General features: G+C 41.2%; 1 protein-coding gene and 1 long non-coding RNA gene across 2 annotated transcripts; both read left to right on the forward strand.

Moving 5' to 3' along the window:
- Positions 1-1,914: 1,914 nt before the first annotated feature.
- Positions 1,915-26,977, forward strand: LOC136008454 (sodium-dependent neutral amino acid transporter B(0)AT3-like). Its single transcript, XM_065667783.1, has 12 exons — positions 1,915-2,164; positions 9,619-9,759; positions 11,270-11,407; positions 13,183-13,364; positions 13,742-13,852; positions 18,924-19,036; positions 19,316-19,444; positions 20,056-20,212; positions 21,305-21,509; positions 23,096-23,255; positions 24,925-25,087; positions 26,189-26,977. Exons 1-12 carry the CDS (start codon positions 2,008-2,010, stop codon positions 26,432-26,434), a joined length of 1,902 nt encoding a protein of 633 aa, XP_065523855.1. The 5' UTR covers positions 1,915-2,007; the 3' UTR covers positions 26,435-26,977.
- On the forward strand, positions 14,909-16,723 carry LOC136008455 (uncharacterized). The gene is made up of 2 exons (XR_010610097.1): positions 14,909-15,613; positions 16,258-16,723. It is a non-coding gene; the product is annotated as an uncharacterized LOC136008455 (long non-coding RNA).
- Positions 26,978-26,994: the final 17 nt, after the last annotated feature.

The raw sequence follows: 26,994 nt of genomic DNA on the forward strand, positions 1-26,994 counted from the left end.
GAAATGGCAGTCTGCCTTCTCTGGCACCCAAGAACAAGGGGTGCACCCCTTGCCTGGGAGGTCCATACTGATGGGAGAGGTATCCAAGGCACCCAAGCTTGGGTGCAAAGCTTCTTGTTTTTGTTCACCACATGACTGTGAAAGTGAGTAGCTCTAGCTCACATACACACAGACATGGACACACATGTTTACCTTACAGCTGTTTCAAGCTTTAAACTTCCATGTGACCCAGAGGAGCTCAGTCAGAAGCCCCATTCCTTATGTGGTCACTGGAGGGAGAAAAGGGCACTGTGTAGAGCACCCAGGCTTAATGTCAGTAGCAGACAGTGTAAATGTCCCCTCTGGATATCATCCAGCTGTTCAGGTACATAAGCAACACACTTGTATCGCTTTGCACCTCTTCCTATACCCATTTTCTGAGACGAGAATCGATCCAGTTTACACCCTGACATACACCCTGACATTCCCTTAGGATCAAAATACCCTCTTAGAAGCAATAGGGATATTTAGGGTCTAACTAGTCTAGACTGTATCTTTAGAGTAGTACGTCTGCTCTAAATACAGAGTAAAGTACCAGGCATCGCATGTGTATTTGAATTATTAAATCTGTTTGCATTCCATTTTTTATTATTGTGTGTGAGTAATTATTTAAACTATTTAAAGATGTTATTCTGTAATGGAAAAAAAATTTTGTTAGGTTTTCCTGCTGAGAAAAAGCTCAGCCACCCAGAATGAGTAAAACCAAGTGTGAAGCGGTCAGCTGGAGGTGGCAGGTAAGGGGTTCAGTGTGTTGCTAGAATAACCCCAGCACAGCACAAGGCATTTCTTGATCTGAAGGGCAGCAGCAGCAGGGGTGATGGTGATGGGTGCCTGGGCAGCAGTGATGCTGTGGAAGTGCTGCCAAACCATGCCGCACACACTGACTCACACAGGCCCTGTGGGACATCCTGGTAAGGGACTGGGGAGTTGCTCCATCTATAGATGTTTGCAGAGCTGCAAGCAGATGAACTGTGCTTGCCTGGGGAGACTTGTGTAGCCTAGATGTGAACTTGGCTTCTGGTTGGATGAATCTGCAACCTGATTATATTCACATGCTTAGCTGCAGAGCAGTGCTTTTATTTCTCTCTAAGTATTCTGGGAAAAAGAAATCCATCTTCACTTAGACACTCTTTCCAGTCCAAAAAGGGGAATCCAGGCATAAAGTGTTGATTTACTGAAGCAAGCAATCTGACTGGTTGACGTGTTTAGTGTGGGGTGAACTGATTTGGTGTGCCAACTAGCAAAACCCTGGTATAACTGAAAGACAACAGAATAACATCCTCACAGATTTTCAGTTGAAGGCAAGCATTCAGCTCGTGCATTCATCAGTAACTCTTTAATGAACAATTAAAATAGTCACTTGGGATTCACTGACAGCTGGGAAGTGATTAACTTCTGGCAGCTATGGTGGAAGTGGACCAGATTCTAATGTCTGAACATACATGTTCTACTGTTTCTTGCCTTTTCGATTTATTTACTTCTTGCACTTGTAAAAGATGCCTTCATTCATTTACCCCATTAACAAAGAAAGAAAGGAAATGGCAAGACTTTATTCACAGGCTTTCCCAAGTGTTTTACACTTTTAATAGGTCTGCTGTAAAGGCTTCTCCTTAATTACATTCAGTGTCACACTTCCCTGAAAGCATCTGAGAACAGAAGGAGAACAGAAAATAAAAACCTGCTTGATCCCATGTTACCCATTAACAGCATATTCCCAAGTTCTCTAACTATAGAAGGAGCTTCAAAAAAGTTGAGTGGTAACTCTCTCTATAATTGTAATTCCTGGTTTTGTCTTTAAACTGCAGCTTTGGCAATGACACATTCCTTTGTATTACATAAAAAGAAAGCTCCACCTCTCTTTCCAGGGTCCTCCAGTCACCCCGCATAAAATCTGTAGGAGAGACAGGTTTTGAAGCACCTTCCAATTTATAGGGAAAGGAGCTAAAGAGCCAAGGATACTGCCTTAAAATGTCGAAAGATTTGTCAGTGCCACCTGAAATCCCTAAGGAAGATAGCAGACCCAAGTGGGATAACAAGTTCCAGTATATTTTAAGCTGTATCGGATTTGCCGTCGGTTTGGGGAACGTGTGGCGATTTCCATACTTGTGTCAGATACATGGAGGCGGTAAGACTGACATGCGATTTTGCTGGACTATTAAATTACAATTCTTACATAACTACACTAACTTCTGATGGGCATGGAAGTTAGATATTTGCACCAATGATTTGAGGGGCTTTTTTTTAACTATCAAATTCTCGTAAATGTTTTGCACCAGTTAAACTAACTTTTTCTGTACAAGTATATTTCATTTTGACATCATAGGGTCATAGAATCATAGAACCATAGAATCATGGAATCATAGAATCATAGAACAGCTTGGGTTTGAAGGGACCTTAAAATGACGTGTTTGTTCAGGAAGTAAGACCAGACTGACACTAACTGGCAGCAAAACCAACACTGGAGCTCTTACATTGCTCCTACAGTCCTGACAGGAGCAGGAATCTGACCCTGCTGCTCGTTACTTTAAGGAAAAGCAGTCCTGGGGAGGCCTGAGTGAACTGGCCCCCAGACAAACGGCTGCTGCTCTTTCCTTTGGGAAGGGAGCAAGTTGTTCCCTTTCCTTCTCTGATGCTCCCAGGAGTTGCCTCATCATCTGGAACTTGCCCTGCACAAAACTAAATTGTACTTTGTGATGCCTGTGAGGCATTTATCATTGATAAATGAAAAGAACTGGAAGAACCCCACCAGGAGCCTGCCAGGTGGTGCAGGCAGCTGCCCAAGCCTGTCCCAGGGCACCATTCCCACAAAGAATGCTTTAGAAGTGGCCAATTTAGTAAATATAAGTAAGTGGATAAGAAAAGAGTACTTGATAACTCACCATTCACAGCAGCTTTTGAGATCAGCTAAAGCAGAGTGAGATAGCAAATTGTTTCAGCCCAGTATTAGTCTCTATCTTTCAAATAACTGGCGAAATAGAAAATTCAAACCTGGAGAAACTCATACAACAGAAAAAAATCTATTAAATCCAAGCTTGTTATACCAAGTATCTGTATTACTTGATGAGCTACGTTTATTCGAATCAGCCAAGGAACAAGGAACGGATGCTGCCTTTAAATGGAAGAGGTGTTTCAGAAAGAAGCAGCCACTTGAGGATTCTCGTATCTGAATGAATGGAATATAGACGGTTGTATCAGCAAAAAGAATCTTAGCATATATAAGCAGAGCATTAGGAAGTAGGTGTAGATATTACTACCAGTACTAAGAAACTTCTGACTTCTTCAGAAAGTCCACCTTTCAAAGTCAACTTGAAAAATCAGACAAAAGGCAGAAGAGCCCCAACAACTATTTAAGGTCCAGAAAACTTTTGGGACCAGGAATGATTCAAGAATCCAGTCTATTCAGCTCATGAAATTAGAAATGAAAGAGTATGTTGATCATAGTCCATAAACAAACAGTTGGAAATTATCTTGGTGGCAAGGAGCTGTTTAACATTAAACATGCAACAGCTGGACACTACAATTAGACCCATTCGAATAAGAAAAGAGAAGAAGCAGTGGGTCAGATTCCTCCCCAGAGACTTAACATTTTCCATTATTTATTTAGATGTGAAACTCTCGCAGAGGAATGATAAAACTGGGTGGTGAGCAAGCCATAGGTGCAAGCATGCTTTTTGTCTGTGTTTGCCCATGGAGATGGCTGGAAAAATCCTGTCACTCCAGTTAACAATACATGCATTAATGAGACATGATAAACACCTTTTGAGAAACATCCCCATAGCAGGTATGGCATGGGACCTGCAAGGATGATGTTCTGGAGCAGGAGCTGTATGCAGGTCAGATAAATACCCTACAGCATCTCAAGTGGCCTTTCTCTCTTGGAACAAGGGAAGAAGTGTTCAGTGTTAACAACCAACAGAACAAACTGAACATAATGTGATATTTTTGTAATATAACAATTAACACCACGCATTCAGTGGAAGGTTTCAAACTCACGGACGGGACCATAGCAAGATGCAGCTCCTCCACACATCTCATTACACAGAGCTGCTTCTGGGGCCACCAACTGCATGTGGCTGCATAAACTTTGCACTTCAGGGCTTTGTGCTATTATGGATTAAGATGAAATACTGTTCTACGGGCCATAAAGAGGTTCTCACACCTTCCCATGAAGCACCAAGGGCTGCTTCTCCATGCTGGAGGAAGGGTCTAGCTGCGGCCAGCTGCTTCTCAACCTCTTCAGATCCCAGCCTCACTTCATAAGATCATTAACTTGCCTCCTACTGAGGTTTGCTCTCTTCCCTCCATTCTTCTCCTCCTACATCCCATCACTGCCCTACAGACCCCTACCACCACAGAAGTGTGAGTCTTAGTGCAAGGATACCTACAGTGACCTATCTGTATGGACTGCGCAGTGCTCGGAAAGTCTGTTTGCTTGTGGATCCAGCTTCTGAGCACTGATATAACCCACAGGAGCTGCTAGGGACAAAAAGAATAGGGTTTTGATCAGGTTTATAGACAACAAAAATAAGAAAATGCTGCAGGGACAAAGGCTGAATCATTAATTTGCTCCATGAATAGTAATTTTTTGTGCGAAAAATCAGTTTAAAATAGGTAGCAGACTCAGTAATGGCACAGACTGCAGCATGAGACTGAAGAGTAAAGGTCAGTGTGTGGATGTAGGGGCAATGTCTGGTCACTGGATTTAAAAAAGGGCTCAGAAAGCTCAAAGCAGGATGGACTCTGTAACAAAGTGCTGCAGGATTTGTGGATAATTTATCCCAGAAAGCCAGCATTGGAAAAGTTTGAGTGAGTCAGGAAGACCACCAAGAAGACAGAGCTGTTGGGTTTACACCGCTGTATAATGTAGTTGCATTTTATTTCTGTTAATTTAAGACAGTGATGTGATTTTGGGGTTGCATTTTTTGAAAGCAAGCAACTCAGATGCAAAAGCCCAATAGATTTTATGGAGTACTGGAGTATAAATCCTGCTTGTGTGCATCTGAAGATGTGAGCATGGGAGAGACCAGCAGCATCTGGTTAAGTAGGAGCCCTGGGAGGTGCAGTGACTCTATGCCTGCAGCCACAGCCACAAATGCAGCTGGTACGGATATAGCATAGATGTGCTCTAAGGTTGAATGGTTTCTGGGTACAGCTCACAGTTTCACAGCTGATTCAGGTGTTTTCCAAGTGTGTAAGAGTTAGGCAGTGCACTTCACCTCATTTCTAGATCTTTTTAAAAACAAGAGATTGTCTCATGTCAGCTGTTCTCAGCAGACCTCTGGACCTTATTCATTGCACATTAGTGTTACTCAGTAACTCGGATCTAATATAGTATCAGTTTTGCTGACATTTATCACCCTCTGTCGTTACTGATTATTTGGATTTATTGCCTGAGTTAAGTTAGTTATTTACTTTTCATGACTAATGGATATGAAGGTTGTTTGCCACGGTAAGTGGAGACAAACACAAAGGTTCCCAGGCAACTGGGATCAAAAAGAAGTCTCTAAACGGCCCAGTATATAGTTTGACACTTCAAACTGAGACTTGAACAAACCATACAGTTATATGTGTACACATATGGTCATCTGAGTATATCTAAAAATCCCCAACAACCCAGATATACCTGGAACTTACTGCAGTGTTTTACTTTTGATTATACCTAGGATATATATATATATATGCTTGCCTAATCCATGGGTATTACAAATGTGCATTGGGCCTGAGCCTGCAGGATGACTGGAAAATACCTTTAATATAAAATACAGTTCCTTTCTAGGAAAATAAATACAATCAGCACTGAAGTACAGCTCAAAAGGGAGAACTGTTTACTTCTGGGGCAACGATTAACAGACTTTAATAACCCATGGCCTACCTGACCTTTGCTAGGATTTGAACTACCACTGGCTGCAAAATGCAGTTCCCTGGCTCACTGTGTCCTCAGAAGGAAAATGAAATCTCAGAGGAACAACAGGTACATCACAAAGATACTGTAGAATTAAACGAATAGAAGAAGTATGTTGGGAACAAAAGAGCTTGCATTTGGTTGCCTTTTGCAGTTCAGAGTGGTGCATGCTTGCACGTGACTGCTGCTCTCTTGCATCCCTCAGTTATGAGTATTTCATAGGGGAGCTCATCAAGGTCATTTTATAAGTTGACTTACAGGAGTTACCCCACTTCTTTTGAAATGGCTATTGCCATCTTGATTTTATGGGTTTGGCTTTAGCCCCTTCAATGTTGCTCAAGGAGATACAGTCATTTACATGGGAAACTCAACCCTGCAAAGTTGCAGTCTAAGAAGACGTGCAGTGTGGCCTCTAAGTCAAAATCAGCGCCATCATAAATATGCTGCACAAGTATGACATTTACAGTAGCTCATACTTTTCATCTGTATTAAGGCATGTGTAGAGGACATAACAAAGATCATGACGTATTATTTTCCAGAGAGAGGGGTGAATACGATTAAGCTGCTGCTTTTTTTCCTACTTGATGTCTTGATGTGATTTGTTGCTGTGTTGGCTACTCTCCTGCTTAGCTGAACTCCTATGGAGAAACTGGGACAGGTCTAATAATCCCTTTTCAATAGCTGATAGCTTTTTCTCTGTATCTGTACAAGTAGTTATCAGCTATTGCAATTTCTTGTAGGTAAAACATAAATTATTCTGCCATCTGATCTGTGGGCGCTGGTAAGATGCAATATTGAACATGTGAATCAGTTCCTCTAAGCTGTTCTCTAGCATTTAACAAGTCTCTATTGGTACCCCCAGGTTTTCACATCTGCTTCTCACTGATGCTTATGAATTTCTGCTGGTCTTGCTACAGTCTTGGTTCTCCTTGAAGAGGAGATCACCTGGCTGGTACATCAAACTGCTTTACATTTCCACTAGTCAGGTGTATTGCTCTCTCTTGGCAAGATGTGATAGAACCAATTTGGCTGTTTCACTCTGTGGTTGCCATTATTCAGCTTTAGACTGCGCTCCTTTGCTAACCTCCTGGTCACTCTGCCCTCCAGTGCATCAGCAGCTCTCAACAGGCTGCCTAGCAGCTCCTGCACTTTTCTTCCAGTGTCCATGTGTGGGTGATAAAACAAAGATTGTGCCCTTCAAGTGTCATTTTGCAAGCAGAGGGTTGAATACGGCTGAGCAGTTGCTTTTCTGACCTGATTTGCCTGTACATCTGCCAGGCTGGATGGGGCTTTGAGCAATCTGGTCTAATGGAAGATGACCCTGCCTACAGCAGGGGGGTTGGAATGGGATGATCTTTAAGGTCCCTTCTAACCCAAACAATTCTATGATTCTATGATACACCACAATCAAGGGATCAGGTTTTAAAAACTCTCCATGTAGCTAGAGCACACCAGGTGTTTTCTATCACCATTACTACAGAACTGTCTCTGCTCTAATGGCTCTTCTGAGTTAGCAGCACAACCAGCCGTGCTACGCGCTGGAGCTCCTTGTCACTTGGGATTCTGTTGTCAAGGAAACCAGCTTATCAATATGCGCAGTATTTGTAGTTGATAGCCTGATTTGAAAAAGCTATTGTAGACTTTCTGTGCCTTCTCATGTGCACAGGGATTGCCCCTGTGCTTTGCAGTACCCTTGTGCAGGATCTCCTTCCAAAATGACTTTTAACTCTGGTACATTTTGGACTGTTTGGTTTTTGTTTGGTTTGGCTAGTGCTAGAGGGGTCTTACTCACTATGAGGTATCTGATTGATACGTTTCTATTATCAGATATGGGTAGGGGGGTTTTATTGTGGGAAAAAGTAAGCTTCAAGCACTTGAACAGACTGTCTGCACTTCTCCTGACTCCTTCCTTATTGCTTAAAAATAGTATAAAGCAAAGGAATGAACAACTGAAAGCATATTTTTACACTACAAACCATTTATTTGAATGAGGTTTGAGATAGATTAGCTCCAATACTTATTTCTTCTTACCCTTATCTTCTGCCATATTTCCATATTTGCAGATAGCATATTTTTTATATTGTCTTCATGGAAAACCAGTGTTTTCTTTCCCAGCCTGACATTATGCTTTGCCATGCTTTCAATATGACTGGAGATACATACAAACCAGCACAAAGTAAACAGGCTTTTATCAGCACATTATCTAAACATGCCCTGCTGTCAGTGGTTCAACTAGCAAACAGAAAAGGAGAGAGAGATAACGGGGCAGTTTGCACCAATTATTACACAGTCATTTCCAGGGAGATATGATACGGGAGATAGCCGGTCCCTTACGGAGCGCTCTGCTAGCAAGAGCTCAGCACGGCAGGGATTGCAGGGGACAGCAGCAGCTCGGAGCTGGTGCCTGGCCACACAGACGGGAGAACAAGCAGAGTGCTCCAGGCGCTCTAATGGATATTCCACTCTTCCCATTAGACAGCCCAAGGCATGGGGCTGTCAGGAGGGCTGGGTGGGCACCCCTGGTGTGCTGTGGAAGGGGATATTGCAGCAGGTTTGAAGGAGAATGCAGGACTGAGCATGGTGAGAGGGAAGGACCTGAAAATTCCATAGCATTTACATGGTAGCTCCAGGTGAGATTTTATCACGTGGTAAAACACTTAAACAATGGTTTTCCTTAACTCCTTTGTAAACCTCCCTCTCCTGAGGGTGCGTGTTTGTTATAACAGCCACTTCAGGGCTTTTTCCAGGCACTGGGACTACTATGGAGGGGGTACCTGTAAACTGAGGATTTAATGTACTAGGAATGAACTGTGAGTCTCTTTTACAAATCTGCTTCTTAGCAGTTACAAACATCTTAAGAAACCAGATCATAAGGAGACACATTTATTCCCACCTTTGGCAAACTTAGAACAGTCCTTCACTGTGAAGAGCTTTGCTGATTTTTGTTCATATGTGTTTCTTGATAAAGGGAAATTAAACCACCAAAAGAGCGCACTTTCTCTGGGTGCTGTACATAGTTACTGTAGCACCTAGCAGCAGGTAGCAAAGTTTTTGCAGTACTTAGTACAAGCAATCAGATTTATCTGCCCAGCCTTTCTAAATAGTCCCGCGATTGCAAAACACAGGGGCCATCCTAGGAAGAGACCTGAAACCTTTCCCCCACCTCCCTCTTCAGAGTGGAGAGCGGAGAGCTGAGCTGCTCCATTCCGCTCTCTCAGGTGGTGATGGTGAAGTTCTCCCTGCCAGCCTGAGGGAGCGGAGAAGGTTTCCAGAGCTGGCAGAGCAGAGCTGGGCAGACTCAGATATGAGATCTGGAGGCTAAGGGAAATGGTATAACAAGGCAGAGGTCTATTGACAAAGTCATGAGGAGCACAGGCAGTAGGGTAGGAAGGGGGCTGAGGCAGGACTTCTGCTTTTGTTTCCCCAGAGAGAAAAGGCTTCATGCTTACAGTGCTTGAGGGGAAGCATCCTGCAGAAGTAAGCATCCCTTAGTCCTTCCTCCTCCATCTTCACCAATAAAACTACCAGTAACAGATGTTACTTGGCAGGTATCCCTAGCAATGCCTTCTCTCCCAACACATCCTACAAGAACAAGGGTCATAAAGCATGTAAATTATCAAACAGTAATCTCAGTGAGATGCAGATAACGACGTGGCTTAATTGCACTTTATTTTCAGGGGCATTCCTGATCCCATACTTCATCGCTCTTCTCTTCGAAGGAATCCCACTGTTGCACCTTGAACTGGCCCTAGGACAGTGCATGAGGAAAGGCAGCATCAGCGCCTGGAACAGCATCTCGCCCTACCTCGGAGGAGTCGGTATATCTCTTGGGGTCCCAGCTGAAGGAACTGCAGCTGAGCTCCCACCCAGCAAACCCATGCCTGATGCCTTGTTAGGATATAAGAAGACAGTTTTTACTGTAAGGGTAGTGAAACCATAATAGGTTGCCCAGAGAGGTGGTAGGTGCCCCATACCTGGAAACAGTCAAGGCCAGGTTGCATGGGGCTCTGAGCAACCAGATCTAGCTGCAGATGTCCCTGCTCACTGCAGGGGGGTTGGACTAAATGACCTTTAAAGGTCCCTTCCCACCCAAACTATTCTATAATCCTATATCACTCCCATCAGATGTTACTCTAGGCACACAGTAGCCTTAAATGCAAACCTCATAACCTTTGCTGTGGGAAACATAGCAGTCACGAGCTCTATTGGCCAACACTGCCCTATTCCTACCATACCTTGGAGCTTACACAAGAGCTGCCTGCCCACAGCGCTCCTCACTCCTCCCTCACAGCCCCTTCAGGAGCCAGGGATAGTTGGACTGGAGGACAGAAAGAGCGGAGATTAGGAACAGGATCCTGGCACCTCCTAAAGAGCCTGAGGCAACCTAGGAAAGTTCCTCACCACAGAACACGAGCACGATGGGGCTGCTGAAGGGCTATTATTAACGTGAGCGACAGCCCACACAGCAGGATGCATCAGACTGATGAGCAGTTTTGTACCAACAATTTTTTTTCTATTTATTTAATATATGCTGGAAAAAACCCCACCCTGTATCTGGTATCCCAAGCACATCATTAGGCTGCAGAAAGTGAATGGGAGCAGCCATGGTTAGAGGGCTGAACAATCAGCTGTACCAGCTTTGAGATAGCGTCTTCCTGCCTGTGGGGTCAAGGAGAAACCGTCAGATGCTCCAGCCAGCACTGCTGGATCATACCCTGCTTTCAGCAGGTGCTTAAAAATGGGATTGGGAGCAACTGCCATACCTGTGGGTGTGTGTGAGAGGAGAAGGGGTGGGTAAGGGGATTTATCTAAGGGCCAAAGGGCAACGAGGAAGAAATACCAACCAGCAGGGTAGTGGTTCCAGCCAAACCCATCTCTTACAATTAGGCATGTCCATCCTCCCTCCACCAAGCAGAAGCCATGATGTTGCTATTCTTCCTTCCTCACTGTAGGCGCAATTCAGTTAACAGTTTAGGGCACGTGTGCATGATCTGGGACAAAAGGACATGACATGCTGCAAGAAATTCAGTCTCTTTTGGTGTCTGCTATTAAAGTTGTCGTGTGTTGTAGAAAACAATGTATTATATACTACAGCAAAGACTTCAACCCTAATCTTATAGATATGTAGCGATTATCAGCCCTCTTGGAGCTGGGGAACTGCACCAGTGTTTGGCTACTGAAGTAACTAGTACTCGTCTTTCATGTGAAAATTCCTGGGGGAAGCAGAAAATGTTGCAAACTGAGGAAACATGAGCTCCTGAGAGCAAGTGCTGCGACTGATATTTTTCTCCAAACCTTTTCTAAGCTGAGATCTTGTGCTTTCTGCAGGGGTTGGTTCGTGGATGGTGTCGGTTCTGGTGAGCTTATACTACAACACAGTTTTAACCTGGGTGATGTGGTATCTCCTGAACTCCTTCCAGGAACCTCTTCCTTGGAGCATGTGTCCTCTCAATGAAAACAGAACAGGTAACTACCACTCTGAGCGTCACTCATAGGAAAAGGAGGATCGCAAACATCAGTCTGGGGACTAGAAAGGGAAAAAGGGAAGCTTTGTGTATTTTTTATGCTTGTGCTATGATACAAAAATACCAGTCTGAAAGAGCATCCTCTGCTTCCTGACCATGGAAAAATAGTCCTTTATCAAGACACATGTGTCTGCTGTTACAAACTACACATCAAGAAGCATGAGATAGGTAACATAAAAACCAGATTTATGACCACATCTTTCAGTAACTGCTTTAAATGAAACTTCTGAGTTTTCATTAAGTGGTGATTCATTTGTTATGACTCATTACAAGCTCTTACAGAAACCTTTCAGGTCATTTGCCATGAGGTACTGAGAAAGACCAAGTGAGCTGCCAGAGCAAGAAACACAACTCTACCAGAGAACTTCAGTTTCTGCCTGTAGGTTGCTGAGACAAGACAACATCCTAGAGCAGCTAGCTGAGAAACCCTTGAGAAGAAAAGCTACACTTGATTTGGCTCTGAGTTGTGCATAAGATCTGGTTTGTTTTCTGCTCAAAAAGCTACGATAGGGTCCATAGACTACTCAAATACATCATCCTCACAGGAATAACAAAAGCCATAAAGTCCATGACCTCTTTTGCTTGATTTCAGAATAGGAAATGTAATAACAGTGTTAAAAAATAAAAGGAGCAACTAGGTAGAACGTTTTTGAGGTAGCAGAGGAACTACTCAAAGAGGGAATCTTTGAGGCTCAGATCAAATCCACATTACCCATTACAAAACCTTCAGTAAGCCCAGAGACAGACAGTGTACCTAAGCAGGATAAGGAAGACTGCTCTCAGTTTTTCAAAATTATTGTCCAGCTATTTTCACTCAGAGCACAAGAGACAACAAGTTCCAGGGCAGAACAAGAAACATAATCTGAGGAAGAGGCTAAGAAGACAAAACACAGCAGACGCTAACATTATTTTTGAGACCTTAGGGATATTCTAGAGTAAGAACACAATTAGACATCCACCATCTTTGTTACAGAAGTAAAGAAAACCATTTGGCCCTTAAGAAAGAGGATCCTTTCATTTCTCAGGAATGAGAAAATAAATGAGCTAGTGAGCCAAACTTCCAAACATGCTTTGGAGATCAGCTTTTTAATCAACTAGTTTGACATACAACCCCCCTGCATTTTTAGTTAAGCATCTGTCCTGGTTTTGGCTGGTACTTACTTGCCAGCTGGGCGTAAACCATGACAGCACCTTTTAGAAAACACTGAAGAAGTCCTTTAAGGATGGATTTTTCAATACCAGGGCCAAGATAGGAAGATCATCAGCTTCATTTCAGTGGCAACCACGCTTTCAAGAGTAGATTTGTAACTTGAAAGTTACTTGGCTAAATCAGTGCATCACATAGCTGCAAGTTACTTCCTTATCCACCTTGCAATCTCACCAGAGTAACTTTTGGTTGAAAAGTTGCATACAGCCACAATGACCACAGTCATTATTACTTCTCTCTGTCAGCATTCTGGCTGGGACAGAGAGGAGTTGCTTCCCCAGAATTTAGACACGACCCAGGTCACCTTTCTGGCTTTTCAAAGATAGGTGCCCTAGCTCTTTGTCTATTGCAATTCCTGGAGTATTTCAAGACTTGCACATTCAGTTTGGCAGCCCACAAGAGACCATCCTGCCACTCTTCCAGTATAAATTATTGCTTCCTAACCATACAGTGACTGGGGAAAATATTACCAATTCTAAAATCTTCCGCTTTCCACATTTTTTTTCCAGGGTTCAACGAAGAATGTTACAGAAGTACAGCAGTCAATTATTTTTGGTACAGGAAAACTTTGAATATAACACCTGATGTCACTGAGAGTGGCACATTACAGTGGTGGCTCATTTTGTGCTTAGCAGCTTGCTGGGCAATTGTCTACCTCTGCACCATCCGAGGAATTGAAACCACAGGAAAGGTACAGAAAGGACAGAGAAATGCATCATCCCACACTTTGAATCTTGCTCTCCAGATACTGAGTTTCACCACCTTTCTGATTTAGTGCACTAGAACCATTTTGGTGTGTTCCTTGTCCAACAAAGTGGTAACATTGGTACAGGTGGTCCAAAATCACAGTCCTTTACCACTGCCAAGTGCTGCTACCGTACAAGTCTCCCCTCACATAGTTCTAAGAACAATTTCTTTACAAATGTGTTCTGCATATCATTCTGCTTCTTTTAAAGATCGCAATGTTCAGCTGTTGCTGTCTTATCTTTAAGACTGTGTGTTGCAATAACTTAGGTAGGATTTATCAGTGTTATTGTCAGTAACCATCTGCTTGCATTCTTACTTTAGGCAATTTATGTAACAGCAATATTTCCTTATCTGGTCCTAACTATATTCCTTATTCATGGACTCACGCTACCAGGAGCCACTAATGGTCTGGCTTACCTCTTCACCCCTAATGTAAGTATTGCTGCTATAATCAGAAATACTGTTTTTCCTTTTTCTCCCCCTCAGATCTCATACTGTATATTCACTTTCCAGCAACTCCTGATCTAGGTCCCTAGGGGGGCTACAAGGAACTCTTCCATCAGGGACTGTAGGAACAGGACAGGGGGGGTAATGGGCTTAATCGTAAACAGAGGAAGTTTAGATCAGATATAAGGAAGAAGTTCTTTACTGTGAGGGTGGTGAGGCACTGGAATGGGTTGCACAAAGAAGTGGTAAATGCTCCATCTCTGGCAGTGTTCAAGGCCAGGCTGGACAGGGGCTTGGATGGTTTAGTGCAAGATGTCCCTGCTCATGGCAGGGGGGTTGGAACTAGATAATCTTAAGGTCCTTTCCAACCCAAAGCATTCTATGCTTCTACACAAGAGCTCTCTTTCCTGAGATTAAGTGACTTGGTTTTTAATATACATTAGCAAGAAAGGAAGCAGCAAAATATTAAACAGTTCAGTAATAAACATTTCAGAAAATACTGGAAAACTGAGTTCATTAAGGGTGTCTCAGTCTTGAATGTGTAAGTGAAACTGATACACTTGACAATCACCTCTCTTTTACACATAATAAAGATGGGGTTTCCCTGCCAATGCTACGGAGTCTACACAACTTTAAACAATTCACTGAGGAATTACACTGCAAAGTGTTTCGTGTTTTTTAAGGTTGAAAGTAATTTTCTCCTATCCCGCTTTCACCATAGCTGAAGTTTTCCCCCCACCCTGCAGCTGCCCCTAAAAGACGGAACTGCTGGAAAATACCCCTCTCCCATTTTTTCTCATCTTGTCAAAGGGACAGGAGTGACAGATCCCTCTATAGCTGGCCATTTTAGAAAGACCTTTTTACTTTGTCCTTAGCAGCCTTCCCAAATGCAAAGTCAAATTATCCCACCAAGTGGTTGCTATCAACTGCAGGCTCCTCAAACTCTGCCTAAAAACCTCCATAAAACGACGAGTGTGGAGAAGGAAAAGCAGCAGCCGCTGACAGATGGTCTCACAGCATCCTCTGCTTCTGCAGGTTCCATCACAGAGGCACTGGGTATTTCCCTTTTCCTTCCTACAACAGGAACACAGGCATTAAGGAAAACATAACCCAAGAAACATGGAGATAAGTTACATGCCAGCCTGGAAAGCGACAACAGCAAGAGAGGGCTCAAATGAGACACCTCTTTTATCCCTCACCCTACAAGCCCAATGGCACGGGGACTCATCCGAACGCTGTCAGACCTCAAAAAGGATAACCTTGGTCTTTACAGAAGATCAGGACATGCACTTGCACTTTTGTAGAGCCCAGACAGGACAACAAATGCTTGGTGCAATGCCTTGATGAAGAAAGCAGATTAGACAACACAATCAGAACAGAGTTGGGCTCTGCTGATATTTGGTCTCAGCCTGGCTGTTGGGTTTCTCTGGAAGAGTTCAGGCATCTTCAGGACTTAATCGCCACACAGTGAACTTACTGCAAAAAGTAGATTTGTGTGTATGCACAAAGCCTAAAGGTATTGCAGTGCTGAGAGGGAGCAGATCATCATAAAAGAAGAGCCGGATGGTTCTGCAGACTGGCGCCAAAGTCAGAATGAAAATCCAGCTGCAATCAACATGCAGTTAATGATTAGCTGGTTTGAGGAAGCAGATCCTGGGGACATCCTTGAAGAGTCAGCTGAAGATGGTTTTGCTGATGAAACTCTGTTCTTATCTACAAACATGGAAAAGCTGATGCAACAGCCTGGTAAGTGATACCTGCTGTGGGCACTGCTGTTGCACAGATTTACCTGGCCAACCAAGACCATATTAGCTTACAGAACTGTAAAGCACATTCCTTAAAGTGTGTGCTGGTTTCTTCTTCTTTTCATGTCTTTGCAGGAAGCTTGTGAAGTTTTAGTACTGTAAAATATAACTGCCTATTTCAGCCTGTAAAAAGAAGCCAAACAAAACATATATAAACCCTTGACATTCTCCACTCATGGAAGGCAATCTTTTCCAGCTTTTTTCCAATTTGCGATGGAGCAGAAATTGTAGTTTCTCTGTAATAGCTGTTACACCCACTCTCTGGCAACTGCTATACCTCACTGTTGTTTTTGATAATCTGTGAGAGAAAGTATTACCTAGTGCTAAAGGTCACATCTTAATAAGTTTCAACATCATCATCACCCAAATGAATTTATTTTTTTCATTAAACATTGTTTAAGTTTATTTGCTTTCCAAGTTTGCACTTAGGTCTTACTAATACCACTAATAATGGCTGTATGCACATGGATTTTAAATAGATTAGGCTGTGGTTTTATTTTCATGCAAAAACAGTTGTTTTTTTACCATACAACACACTTTCACACTTTAAATGAATAATGAATACTATGCTTCTTTGACTTTCAGAGATGGAGAAGTCTGACGATTTACTCACCCTCTCTAAATCCTTGGCTACCTGGAAAGTGAAGCTGCCAAGAATACAAAAAAGATACTCACAGGCACTTGAAGGGAAAGCAGAAGCTGTACAAAGATGCAGCCACAGAGGAGCTGGAACAGAGACTTTTGGAAAAGTTCTTGGGTAAAAAAAACCCATCAGAGGCAGCAGAAAAGGCATCACATTAAGCATCAGCAATGGTCTTTATGCGTTTCAGTTTCTGTGGACATCTGTGTCAGATCAAGAGCACAAATGCCTCCTTCTCCAGTCTTTCATATCTGAAATTGCTTCAGAGACTGCAAGTATTTGGGGATTCTCTGGCAATGAACAATTCCAGGAACATGTCTGGGCAACTGATACTGCACCCAGAGCTCTGCCGCTATTTATCGAGCAGTGAGAATGGCCACAATAAAGGCAGCACAGTCACCAGGTCCTCTATCACAGAGACCATTTGTAATTTTTTTCTTCTACTTTGCAGTTTAGTTTTACACCTGATACATTACTGTGAATGGAGACTTAAAACTCCTTTCAGGGTACCTGGTCTGTCCATATTGTTTCTGGTATTGAGAACAAAAGCATTACCTTAATGAACTGCTGTCTTTAAGTGCAGAATTACTTGTTGGTCACTTGCTTATGAGAAGCATTAATAGCTGTTTTTACACCAAAATCACACATCACAGATATCCCAGTAGTTTGCAATTTTGTTTTAAGAAAGCTTCTGCCTGTGTTTTATGTGTTTAAGTGTCCAAACATCTCAGTGTCCAGGGGGAAGCAGTTATGCTTCATTTCCTCATTACTCCTGTGTTCATTCACTAATATTCTGGTTTTATATCTTCAGCCACATCTTTCTAGCTTCAGCACATTTATTTTTTTTATCTGAAGACATATTTATGAAATCTGTATGCCATATTATTTAAAATATAAAATACCATTTAGAGTCATACTTTGCTTAAGACCAGATGACATTGCCACAGCATGCTTGCCTGTTCACTATTTCTTCAGGTTCGGAGGCTGATTAGCATCTTTTAGAATCAATAAATGCATTGCCTCTAGCACCAAACTAAACTACCTTCAGACTCATTTGCCAAAGTCCCCAGTCAGAAAGCCAGACTCTTAACAGTCTCATCAGCACGGACAATTGACTTGTCAACACTTACAATTGACTTAACCTGTGAAGGCCACTTGGCAACACAAATGCTGACTTTCTGCACTGCAAGAGCAATCTACTTCTACACAAGGTCCTACCAGTGAGCACTCTGGCACTGGAGGGTTTGGTTATGATCTTTCAAAATAAACCTCTAGAAAGGTTTGCCTAAGCTGAAGCATTTAGCTAATAATGACTACACATATCTGCTTGCTATGCTATGTTCTACCAAACATTATGCCAGTTCTGCTGTGGTCGAAGAGCTGGCATGCTTATGGAGAAAACATCTGCAGTAATGGCATTCACTGCATCCATCCACAGTGAGGTAAACACATTATTCTTCCTCCTCAAGCTCAGGCCAGCTTCAGAGAAACACAGAATGCTATTAAGGTTCTTTGGTATACTTACCTCTCATTTTATAAATGCTCCTAGTAGGATCATTCCTACAAATGTTTCCAGTCACGTACTAGGACCAATGGCACAGGCACATAGGCACAACACAGCAAACACACAATTTCCCCTGCATGACTAGGATACAGATTAAACTCAGGCTGCTGTAAAACAAAGTTAAACAACTCTCTACAGCCCCAGTATTACTTTTGAGCGACCTCTTTTTTAAAACACTCACCCTTAAATAATACTGGTTTGTATTTCCCTACTTGATAATGGAACAATATTCATACCTGGTAGGGTATGAATGTAACATGCTACTTCTTAGTTTCTGCAGGAAATTAGTATTTATTGAGCACATTTACATATTGCACACTACTTATGTTTAATCTTTTTCTCTTAGACTGAGTTTAATAGTAAGATTCCTTCTTAATGAAGCTATTTAAAATTTATGCTATCTTCTGTAATCCAACAATCACTGACTTTTTAATTTAGCTTCCTCTATCATGTAGCCCTTACATCAAAATTCATTCTGTCAATTTCTCCTTTATCCTTATTTTTCCTATGTTGCCCTTTTATATTTTATTGTTGTTTTCACAGTACTTTTAATCTAAGATGCTCTTTTTAATGAATATCCTCTTTTTGTCTACTTGGGCTTTTAGTCTTTTCATTATTTGGAAAGCTATGGAATCACTTTGCCTTAAAACAATGAAGGTTTAGTATCTGTAGCATACAGTTTTAGGAGGAGAATATTCTTAAATAGTAAGTTACCCAGTATGTGGAGTAGCAAAAATAACAAACTGAGGAAAAATGTAATGTACTGTCCCCTATTATGTTCCTAAAGCATTTAGAAACACGTTTTTATCATCAGACAGAAGATGTGTACAGTGAAACAGATTCTATAATTGCTACATATATTTAAACAGACCTGAAACAGCTGCTTTACTGACATGTTTTGCACTGATTCCGATTTTCAGCATATTTAGATGGCAACACAACACAACTCAGTTTCAGAAGCGAAATAAGAGATGAGCTATGAGAAATGGGAAAGAAAAAGAAGTTTTAATTTAAGCCTAATAAGTGCATTTATTCCAATTATTTCAGCTGAACACTTTGAAAAATCCCAGCGTATGGCTTGATGCAGCTACCCAGATTTTCTTCTCTCTCTCTTTGGCTTTTGGAGGGCTTATTGCATTCTCAAGCTACAATTCACCAACGTAAGTAGAACTACAACCTTTATAAATTGCCTAAATTCCTGCTGAATTTTGACCAATTTTTTGAAATTTTCAGAACACTGTCCTTAGACTATTTATAGAGGATCTTATTTTTTCTAAAGGATTTTAACAGCTGCTGTCTCTCCAAAAGGCCAAATAGACTTCCTAACAGGAAGGGGAGGGAAGAGAAATCATGTAAATGTTTGCATAAATACCTGAGAGAATCACAGCTAAAATACTGTCTTTTTTTAGTTACTTCATTTGTTTGAATGCTGTTTCTAGAAATGACTGTGAAAAGGATGCTGTGACAGTAGCACTTGTGAACAGCATGACATCCCTCTATGCATCCATCCCAGTCTTTTCTGTTTTGGGGTTTAAAGCAACCACAGGCTACTGGGACTGCTTGGACAGGTAAGAAACTTGTACTTCCAGTGTTATACTGCAGTTTCAATGCCTAAACAGATAATGTGTTACTGGAAAAACATGCATTTAGATAATTTATTTTCAGTAAAAAGGAAAAGCATATGTATAGAGAAGTCTAATATAAAAATAGAAAGTACTACGGCATTGAGACATGAATGATCGGAGCAGCGTCTGTGAGAAGCAAGACAAATAAAGCAATCCATAGCAAGCAGCACACCAAGGATCACATCTCAATCTCAGACTAGCATTAGAAGTAGTTAAAAAACCAATACCTTTTCCTGTTCTACTAGATTCACTGAATTACTAAACGTAAGTGGTGGGAATTCTGGAGAGCTGACAAAATAAACAGGAATGTTCTAGGGACTGCATCTGCATAAAGTACTCAGAGTTTGTATCTAAAAGAGAAGACATTAAAAAGTCTGAATACTTTCTTGTAACTATTTTATATCAAAGTTCTCATTTAATATTTTCCTTTATATTGTAAATAACAGCACAGAAAGTAAATACAACTTCCTATTAAATCTGAATACATGGCAGAGCATTTCCAGCCACACCATCTGTAAACATTTAAGCTAATGATACATTGGCTTCTCTGGCAGGAACATTATCAGTATTATCAATGAATTTGATCTTCCGGAAGAAAGCATCATGCGAGATAACTACACAGCCTGGATCAGCTTTCTCAATTCATCACATCCAGAAAAAATTGCTGGGCTCAAACTGAAAAGCTGTGACCTTCAAGAATTTCTTGATCAGGTACCATCATTTCTTTCAGGAAAGTAACCCTTAAACAAAATATGTAGAAGGACTGGCATCTTCCTTTTTCTTTTAAGTACTTGTACTTTACTCTGCTTGTAATGAATACATTATTTCACAATTTGAAACAGCAATACTGCTGTAGGACAGTCTGAACTTAAAGTTCATAAATACAGCATAAAAAATTACACGTTATCATCACAAAACTGATCTTCAAAGGTGGTCCTACCTGGAGCCTACTACGGACACTAGATTCAGTCCTACTTTGTTTTACAGGTATAAGCATAACAGAGGAGACACATCTAACTGAAAGATTATAGAAAACAGGATGCTGAATGGGAGTTTCCTAAATCAGTATCTATTAAAATGTTTACTCTTTGCCTTCAATCTTATGTATGACCAGGAGGAAGGTATCATCACTGTCTTCTCTTTTACCCTTCTTTCCATTCCCTCTTGTCCTCTCCCTTTCATTTTTCCTCCTCTCTGCACAGGATCTCACCTATATTTTAAATCTTTTTCCCCTAAACCCCCTCCCACCACCAAAATACATCAGGATTCTCTCCCCTTCCTTCTTTTCCAACCCTCCTAAATAATTTTTCCTACCACGAAATACAGATGTTTTTTCTCTGTTTACTTCTCAAACCTCATTTCACTTGCTCCAGTAATTCCACCCAGTCCTGTAACTGTCATTTACTACTCACGCATTTGCACTCCTTCCTTACAAGGCCTTATCACCTAATGAGAAAGAACAGAGCTCTCTTGCTGCTGGAGTAGCAATCATAACCTTACTTAGATCTCGTTTAAAGTGGCATTAGCAAAACAACTGCTATTTCAATTACAACTCTCAGATCTGTGAGAGCCAAGATTCTGCTCTATGACTGTCTGCGCATCTCTGATAGACCATTTAAAATTAAAATCTCCACAAATACTCTCCACTATCCATTTTCTCAACTGCTGGCTGCCACAGAGCCCCCCACAGGCTGACCAGCACCCCTGACTCCGGGGAAGGACAGAAGTGTGTTATAATTCTATATGCATAAGAAACTACATTTACACCATTATAATGTGTATTTTTATCTGTGAATTCTGCAGAGCGTATCGGGGACTGGCTTGGCTTTCATCACTTTCACTCAAGCCATCATTATCATGCCAGGCTCCCAAGCCTGGGCTATCCTGTTTTTTACAATGTTGTTCTGCCTGGGCCTTTCCTCTATGTTTGGGAACATCGAGGGAGTCTTCACTCCTCTTCTAGAACTTCAAATTATATCTAAATCAATACGCAAAGAGGTATTATCTGGTAAGATATTTGCTTCACTTTGTTCAAAGAAGGTGGCTTCTTTACAGATGCGCAAACTACCAACTGCTTAACAAACGTCATAGGGGATTAAGAATCAGTAATATTAATTTAGCTATCTCATAGCGTTCGTAAGGGCAGGGGATTGTGTTTGCAGAAGGCAAGCACATAGATGAGGTAACAGTTATGGCAGAAGCTGTCAGATGACAGTATCATATGGCCCTTGCCATTTTTTTTCTCAGCTTGTTTCTGTCTGAGAAAGTTTGTTAAATTGCTATTCCTGGAGTCAGGTTTACCCTGAGCTGCTGCACACACAAGAACAAGCCTTGTCTTCACTTAAGCCTTTGGTACCTCAACAAGCCACTTTAAGGCAACCAGTGACATCAGCTAGTCAGCCATAACCAGCTGTGCACAACCTCACCCCACTGTCACAACTATAAGGTAGGTCATTAAACCCTATTTCATTCAGGTTTATGCTGCTACAGATTATTTCATATTTACTGTGAACACACCAGAGTACAAAATTACCACTTGGAAAACAAGGAATGAATGCATGAAATCCTGTTCTTGCACCAGAAGCAGAATCATTTCAACCAGAGACAGTTGCTGACCCCAACCTGCTCCTCTAGAATCAGACTTGGTAAGAGTCTGAGATCCTACTGTGAAACTGGTCTAGAAAAACTGGTCTAGAAAAATTTCTGGCAGTTTGAAGTAACGGATTAACACTAGTGCAATGTGCCCTTTAAAATTATTTTAAATTATTATGGGGAATATTGCTGTCATGACTTTTTTAAAGTCTTGATGTGGCATCTAAATTATACCCTTCTCATTTTACAACTTTCTATGTAAAAATAAATTTATTTACAATTCGGTAAGGTAATTATATCACTTTTTTGTTTTCTTAAGAAAGAAGAAGTCTGGAACCATTTTTTGACAGCACTGAACCAAAGGCCATCTCAGAGTCAGAAGCAGTTAGTAACACAAAAGAACATACAAACTGATTTACAGCCCGTGTCTGCATCCAGCAACAATTCCCCTCCTTTTTACATTTTCTCTCAATTACCCTAAATCCATGTATTGGCTAAAGGAGAACTGAATGTACGGACTGTGATGAAACTTAAACCATACACACCAGGACACAAGGGACATTTGCAGCTCTGGGGCCTTTGAGGAAGTGGGGGGCAGAAATCCAGGGAACCCTTACACTTCTTAAGTGCTGGCTGCTGCATGATGAGCCTATTGACTGCATGGAAATGAGGGCACCTGAAACAAAACTACATCAGTCAAAATTTAGCATAAGACAGCCCAGCCCAGCCCAGTCTATCTGCTGGAAGTATTAAAAACTGAAGGATGCTCTGAGTCATACAAGTGCATTCCTCCTGCAAGAGGGTGGTGCCTCTTGGTCAACACATGGTGGAAAACTGAGTTTGGGAAGTGGTATCAGCTCCCCTAGAGGAAAAATAGCTTGTTGTACCTCCGCAGAGAGAGAATAAAAATCACTAGAACAAGAGCAAAATTAATTTAGAACAAAAATATACTCATCAAGTTCAGTTCAATACAACAGTAACAAAGATATCTTTTTTCTTCAGGTATAATATGTCTAATTTCTTTCCTCATTGCTCTGTGTTTTACGCTGGGTTCGGGGAGTTACTGGATTGACATTTTTGACAGCTATGCAGGCACGGTGCCTCTTCTCGTCGTTGCTTTCTTTGAAGTGGTCGGGGTTGTATATGTCTATAAAATTGAAAGGTATGTTGGAAACACATAAATTTTTTGTCATAAGAGACATGCATTTTCCTCTCCATCCATGTTTGTTACATACACATATGCAATATTATTTCTGTAGCACCAGTTCTGTGACTGTAGTTATCATTCTTTGCTTTAAGTCTCCTATTTTTGTAAAACAGGAGGGGTAATATCTGCATGGCACTTATGGAAGGGCAGATCTTAAGTTTAAAGCTAGAAAGTCACCAGCTATTGTAGTTCTTTGGCCAAGAGGAATCACACTGCCTTTCAAACATCCTCCTGTTACTGCCCTTTTGTTTTGTACTCTTGTATTTTTTGTTTTGATTTTTTTTAATGATTTTTCCCCTCAAAGTTCATAGTAAGCAACATGCAGTAAATTCCCCATGTTGAAAGGCTCAACCTGCAAGCTGAGAATCTCTGCAGACTGCTCTCTTTAAAAGCTTTCCTACAGCCTTTGTGATTGTAAATGCCAGAAACCTTATCTCATTTTTAGAATAAAGCTGCCTTCTCTATTCAGGGCCCTTCAAGTCCTGAGTTTTCCCCTCTGTAATTTACTCAGGTGTTGGGCCTTCACCTTTCCAATTCTTACTCTGACACTGGGACCAGAAAGGTCTTGATTTTTTTTTTGTGGATCAATTTGTTTACTGTATATGCAATGAACTCGTGTTAGGCCAGTACTGTTGCATATCAAGGTGTTCCAGTATCAATTCAACTTCAGCCTTACTGTAGGCTATGATTTTAAAAATAAGAAATTCTTCTTCCTCGGTTACAGCTAAATCCCCTGCATTAAATGTTTAAAATCTACTGTTAAGACCTTGGAGTATTTCCCATGTTAAATGGTGGTAACTCCTAGGCTCTATCGTCATAAACAATTTCTCATATCTGCCTTGTTGCCCATACAGTTAGCCCCAATCCTCCATGACGCAGAATTAGCAACAAAATCTGGTTTCACATGCTACAGTAGGCTCTGGATTTCACAGCACCAGTATTTTCTCTGTTGTGATAATATACATATACTTCTCCCTTTTTGCTACTGCGGGATAACAGCGCAGTCAAATCACTTTTTCCTAGTTCTCAAGAGTATTTCTAATATCTTCAGTTAGATTAACAGAATTGAAAACAAAGCTGGTGTTTGAGCCCACGCATGCACAAAAATCACAGTTCTTATTCCAGACTACAAAACTCCTCCCAACTTGACAGATACAGGTTATCATGTAACTATCAAACTGAGAACCATACACCTGCTGCCCCATTCGATGTATAAAATGGTAAGAGGTATATGTAAAAAATCAGCTCCATGTCCAAATGACTGCCACTACTGACTTCAAAGGATGCTGGTTCAGGTTGCTGTATCATATTACTGCTGTAATATTTTCATCCCTTATTTGTGCTTAGAAACTTTAGACTAGGTGCTCAAGTAATGTAAACTGACAATGTAAACAGATGATTCATCCCTGGTAGACATCAATGAAGACCTACTTTATTGATATTATTATTTACTCAAGTCTATAGTATGTTATTAAAGAAGCACATGGAATAGAAAATATTTAGGAAGCTGTAATAGTACAGAAGTTGTTTAAAACTTAGTTACGAAAGTGTTTAAAACTTACAGAAAAATATGAAAAAGTGAAACTGTTATGACTTAGATCTGACATCTGCCTCCTCTTAAAAGGTTCAGTAAAGATGTGAAATGGATGACTGGACGAAAACCCAATCTCTACTGGCAGATCACATGGAGGTTTATTAGCCCTCTGCTCCTGCTAATCGTCTTCCTGGCTTTTGTTACTCTTCAGATACAGAAGCCATCAAGTTATGCAGCCTGGAACCCTAAATATGTATGTTCCCAAATACTTTTGAAACTTTTAATAAACGCCAAGAGTTGTATGTTTTTTCTCCCTCACCAGATACTTTAGAATCATTACCACCTACTGCTTACCTACATAACGCAGCCTGAAGTGATGCAATGCTCAGAATGAGAAGGCTGCAGTATGTACAGAGGTTACATACGCTAAAAAACGTTTCTGTCAAGAGCCTTTAGCCTCTTCTTGAGAAGTCCTGCGTACTTCATGCTCCATATTTCTTATCAATGTGTGTAATGCAGACTACTATTGAAGAAAACGTCTCATAGATGCTCCACACCTACAGCAGGTTCAGAGGTGGAGCAAATGCACGAGCAGAGTATTAGAGCTACATAACAGATGCCAGGGATGAAAATGTTTCTCAGTGAGAACTACCAGCAGCACTGGGGCCCTGATGAATATGTATTCGACAGGTAGACAGGAAGGGAGGCAGCGGTCTGAGAACAGTATTGATCTAATTCAGCACCAAAGACATGTCATTATTGAGGCCATTTGATCTGGGTATCATTGTCAGTTGCAGTTTCTTGGATCCCTCTCAAACACACCCTGCATTGGAGTGTGAAGATTGATTCTGGTCTTAAACTGCATGAGGATTACACTGCAGCAGTGTCTCCTCCAAAATCCATGGAGTATTACAATCCCAAAATAAAACTCATAGCCACAGACTTGCAGAAATGTCATTATCACAATTCCCTTGAAATCTCTCATTTAAATCTTCCCTATTTGGATAACAGCATGCTCAATAATTGCTGAAACCAGGTAAACTTTGAGTTCCAACAAGAATAATCAGAGCTTAAGCAAGAGAGTAAAAGTTTAATAAATTCGGGGAACCCCTGCATCCCCAGGAATTTGTCACACCTCCAGCTATAAATCTTTGAAACTATAAAACATTTACGGTCATCTTTAAACCCATGAGAAGGGTATACAGAGGACATGGTCACTGAGTGCTACTGTAGAGCAGGAGTAAAACTTTTGCTGTCCTTACTATAAAAGCATAAGAAAATGCAAATGGAAATGTTAGCAAAATATAAGTGTACATACCAACTATTTCTTTTGCTTGCTTTTTTATCTCCATAGGAAGACTTCCCAATGAAAGAGGAGAAAGTGTATCCACCTTGGGTACTGGGCATCTGTGTGCTGTTAGCTGTTCTTCCTTGTGCGTTTGTACCTCTGGTAGCACTCTTCCATCTGATCAAACAAATGTGCAGAAGTAAGGACCCAAGCTTTGTACAACCAGAAGTGTTTTCGTGTCAGGGGGCTAGTATCAACTTTTCTCATCCAAAAGAATCAATACCAATTGTATCTGTCTGCAAAAAAAAGTAGGATAGCCTTTGTTAGACATGACTAGCTGTTGTACGGTATCATCCAACTAACCTGGTTTATGCAGTTCATATGCTTACAGCCAGTCACCAGCACTCTATAAACAGTGCTGCTTCATTTCCTTTATTTTCACCCAATTTCACAAGTTACATTAATACTGTCCCTCCTACAACCTGTCCTGAATGCTACATAATGATCTAGTACCCGTCCCATTGCTTTAAGCCTTTTCAAGCATTATCAACTTCATGCCTCTCTCCAGCCAGAATTTAAACTTGCAAAGCCTGCTAGTAATTGCAAATGCCCTGTCTTCCTTCACTTCTCTTCTAAAAGAACCAGTCTATTCCAAAGAGTCAGCAATTCTTACTTAGAACAATTCTAAAATTGGAACACAAGCACCCTCATTTCATTCACTGACCTTCCTCTGAGAGATGTAGAATGGGAGCTCTTGAAGAGTAAGGATTCCTCCTGTTCACTACACTATTTTTTGCAAATCCGTATCCTCAAATGTTGCAAAGAGCAAAAATAAAGCATTGACAGTTAAAAGAATGTAAATCGAATATGAG

The sequence above is a fragment of the Lathamus discolor genome, chromosome 2 (genome assembly GCF_037157495.1).
Source record: "Lathamus discolor isolate bLatDis1 chromosome 2, bLatDis1.hap1, whole genome shotgun sequence".
Lineage (NCBI taxonomy): Eukaryota > Metazoa > Chordata > Aves > Psittaciformes > Psittacidae > Lathamus > Lathamus discolor.

Excerpts from the sequence above, each read along its gene's own strand:
- LOC136008454 (XM_065667783.1), top strand. The coding sequence starts at position 2,008 with ATGTCGAAAGATTTGTCAGTGCCACCTGAAATCCCTAAGGAAGATAGC. Across the intron at positions 2,165-9,618 it reads GTGTCAGATACATGGAGGCG|GGGCATTCCTGATCCCATAC; the intron begins GTAAGACTGACA and ends CTTTATTTTCAG. Across the intron at positions 11,408-13,182 it reads TCTCAATGAAAACAGAACAG|GGTTCAACGAAGAATGTTAC; the intron begins GTAACTACCACT and ends TTTTTTTTCCAG.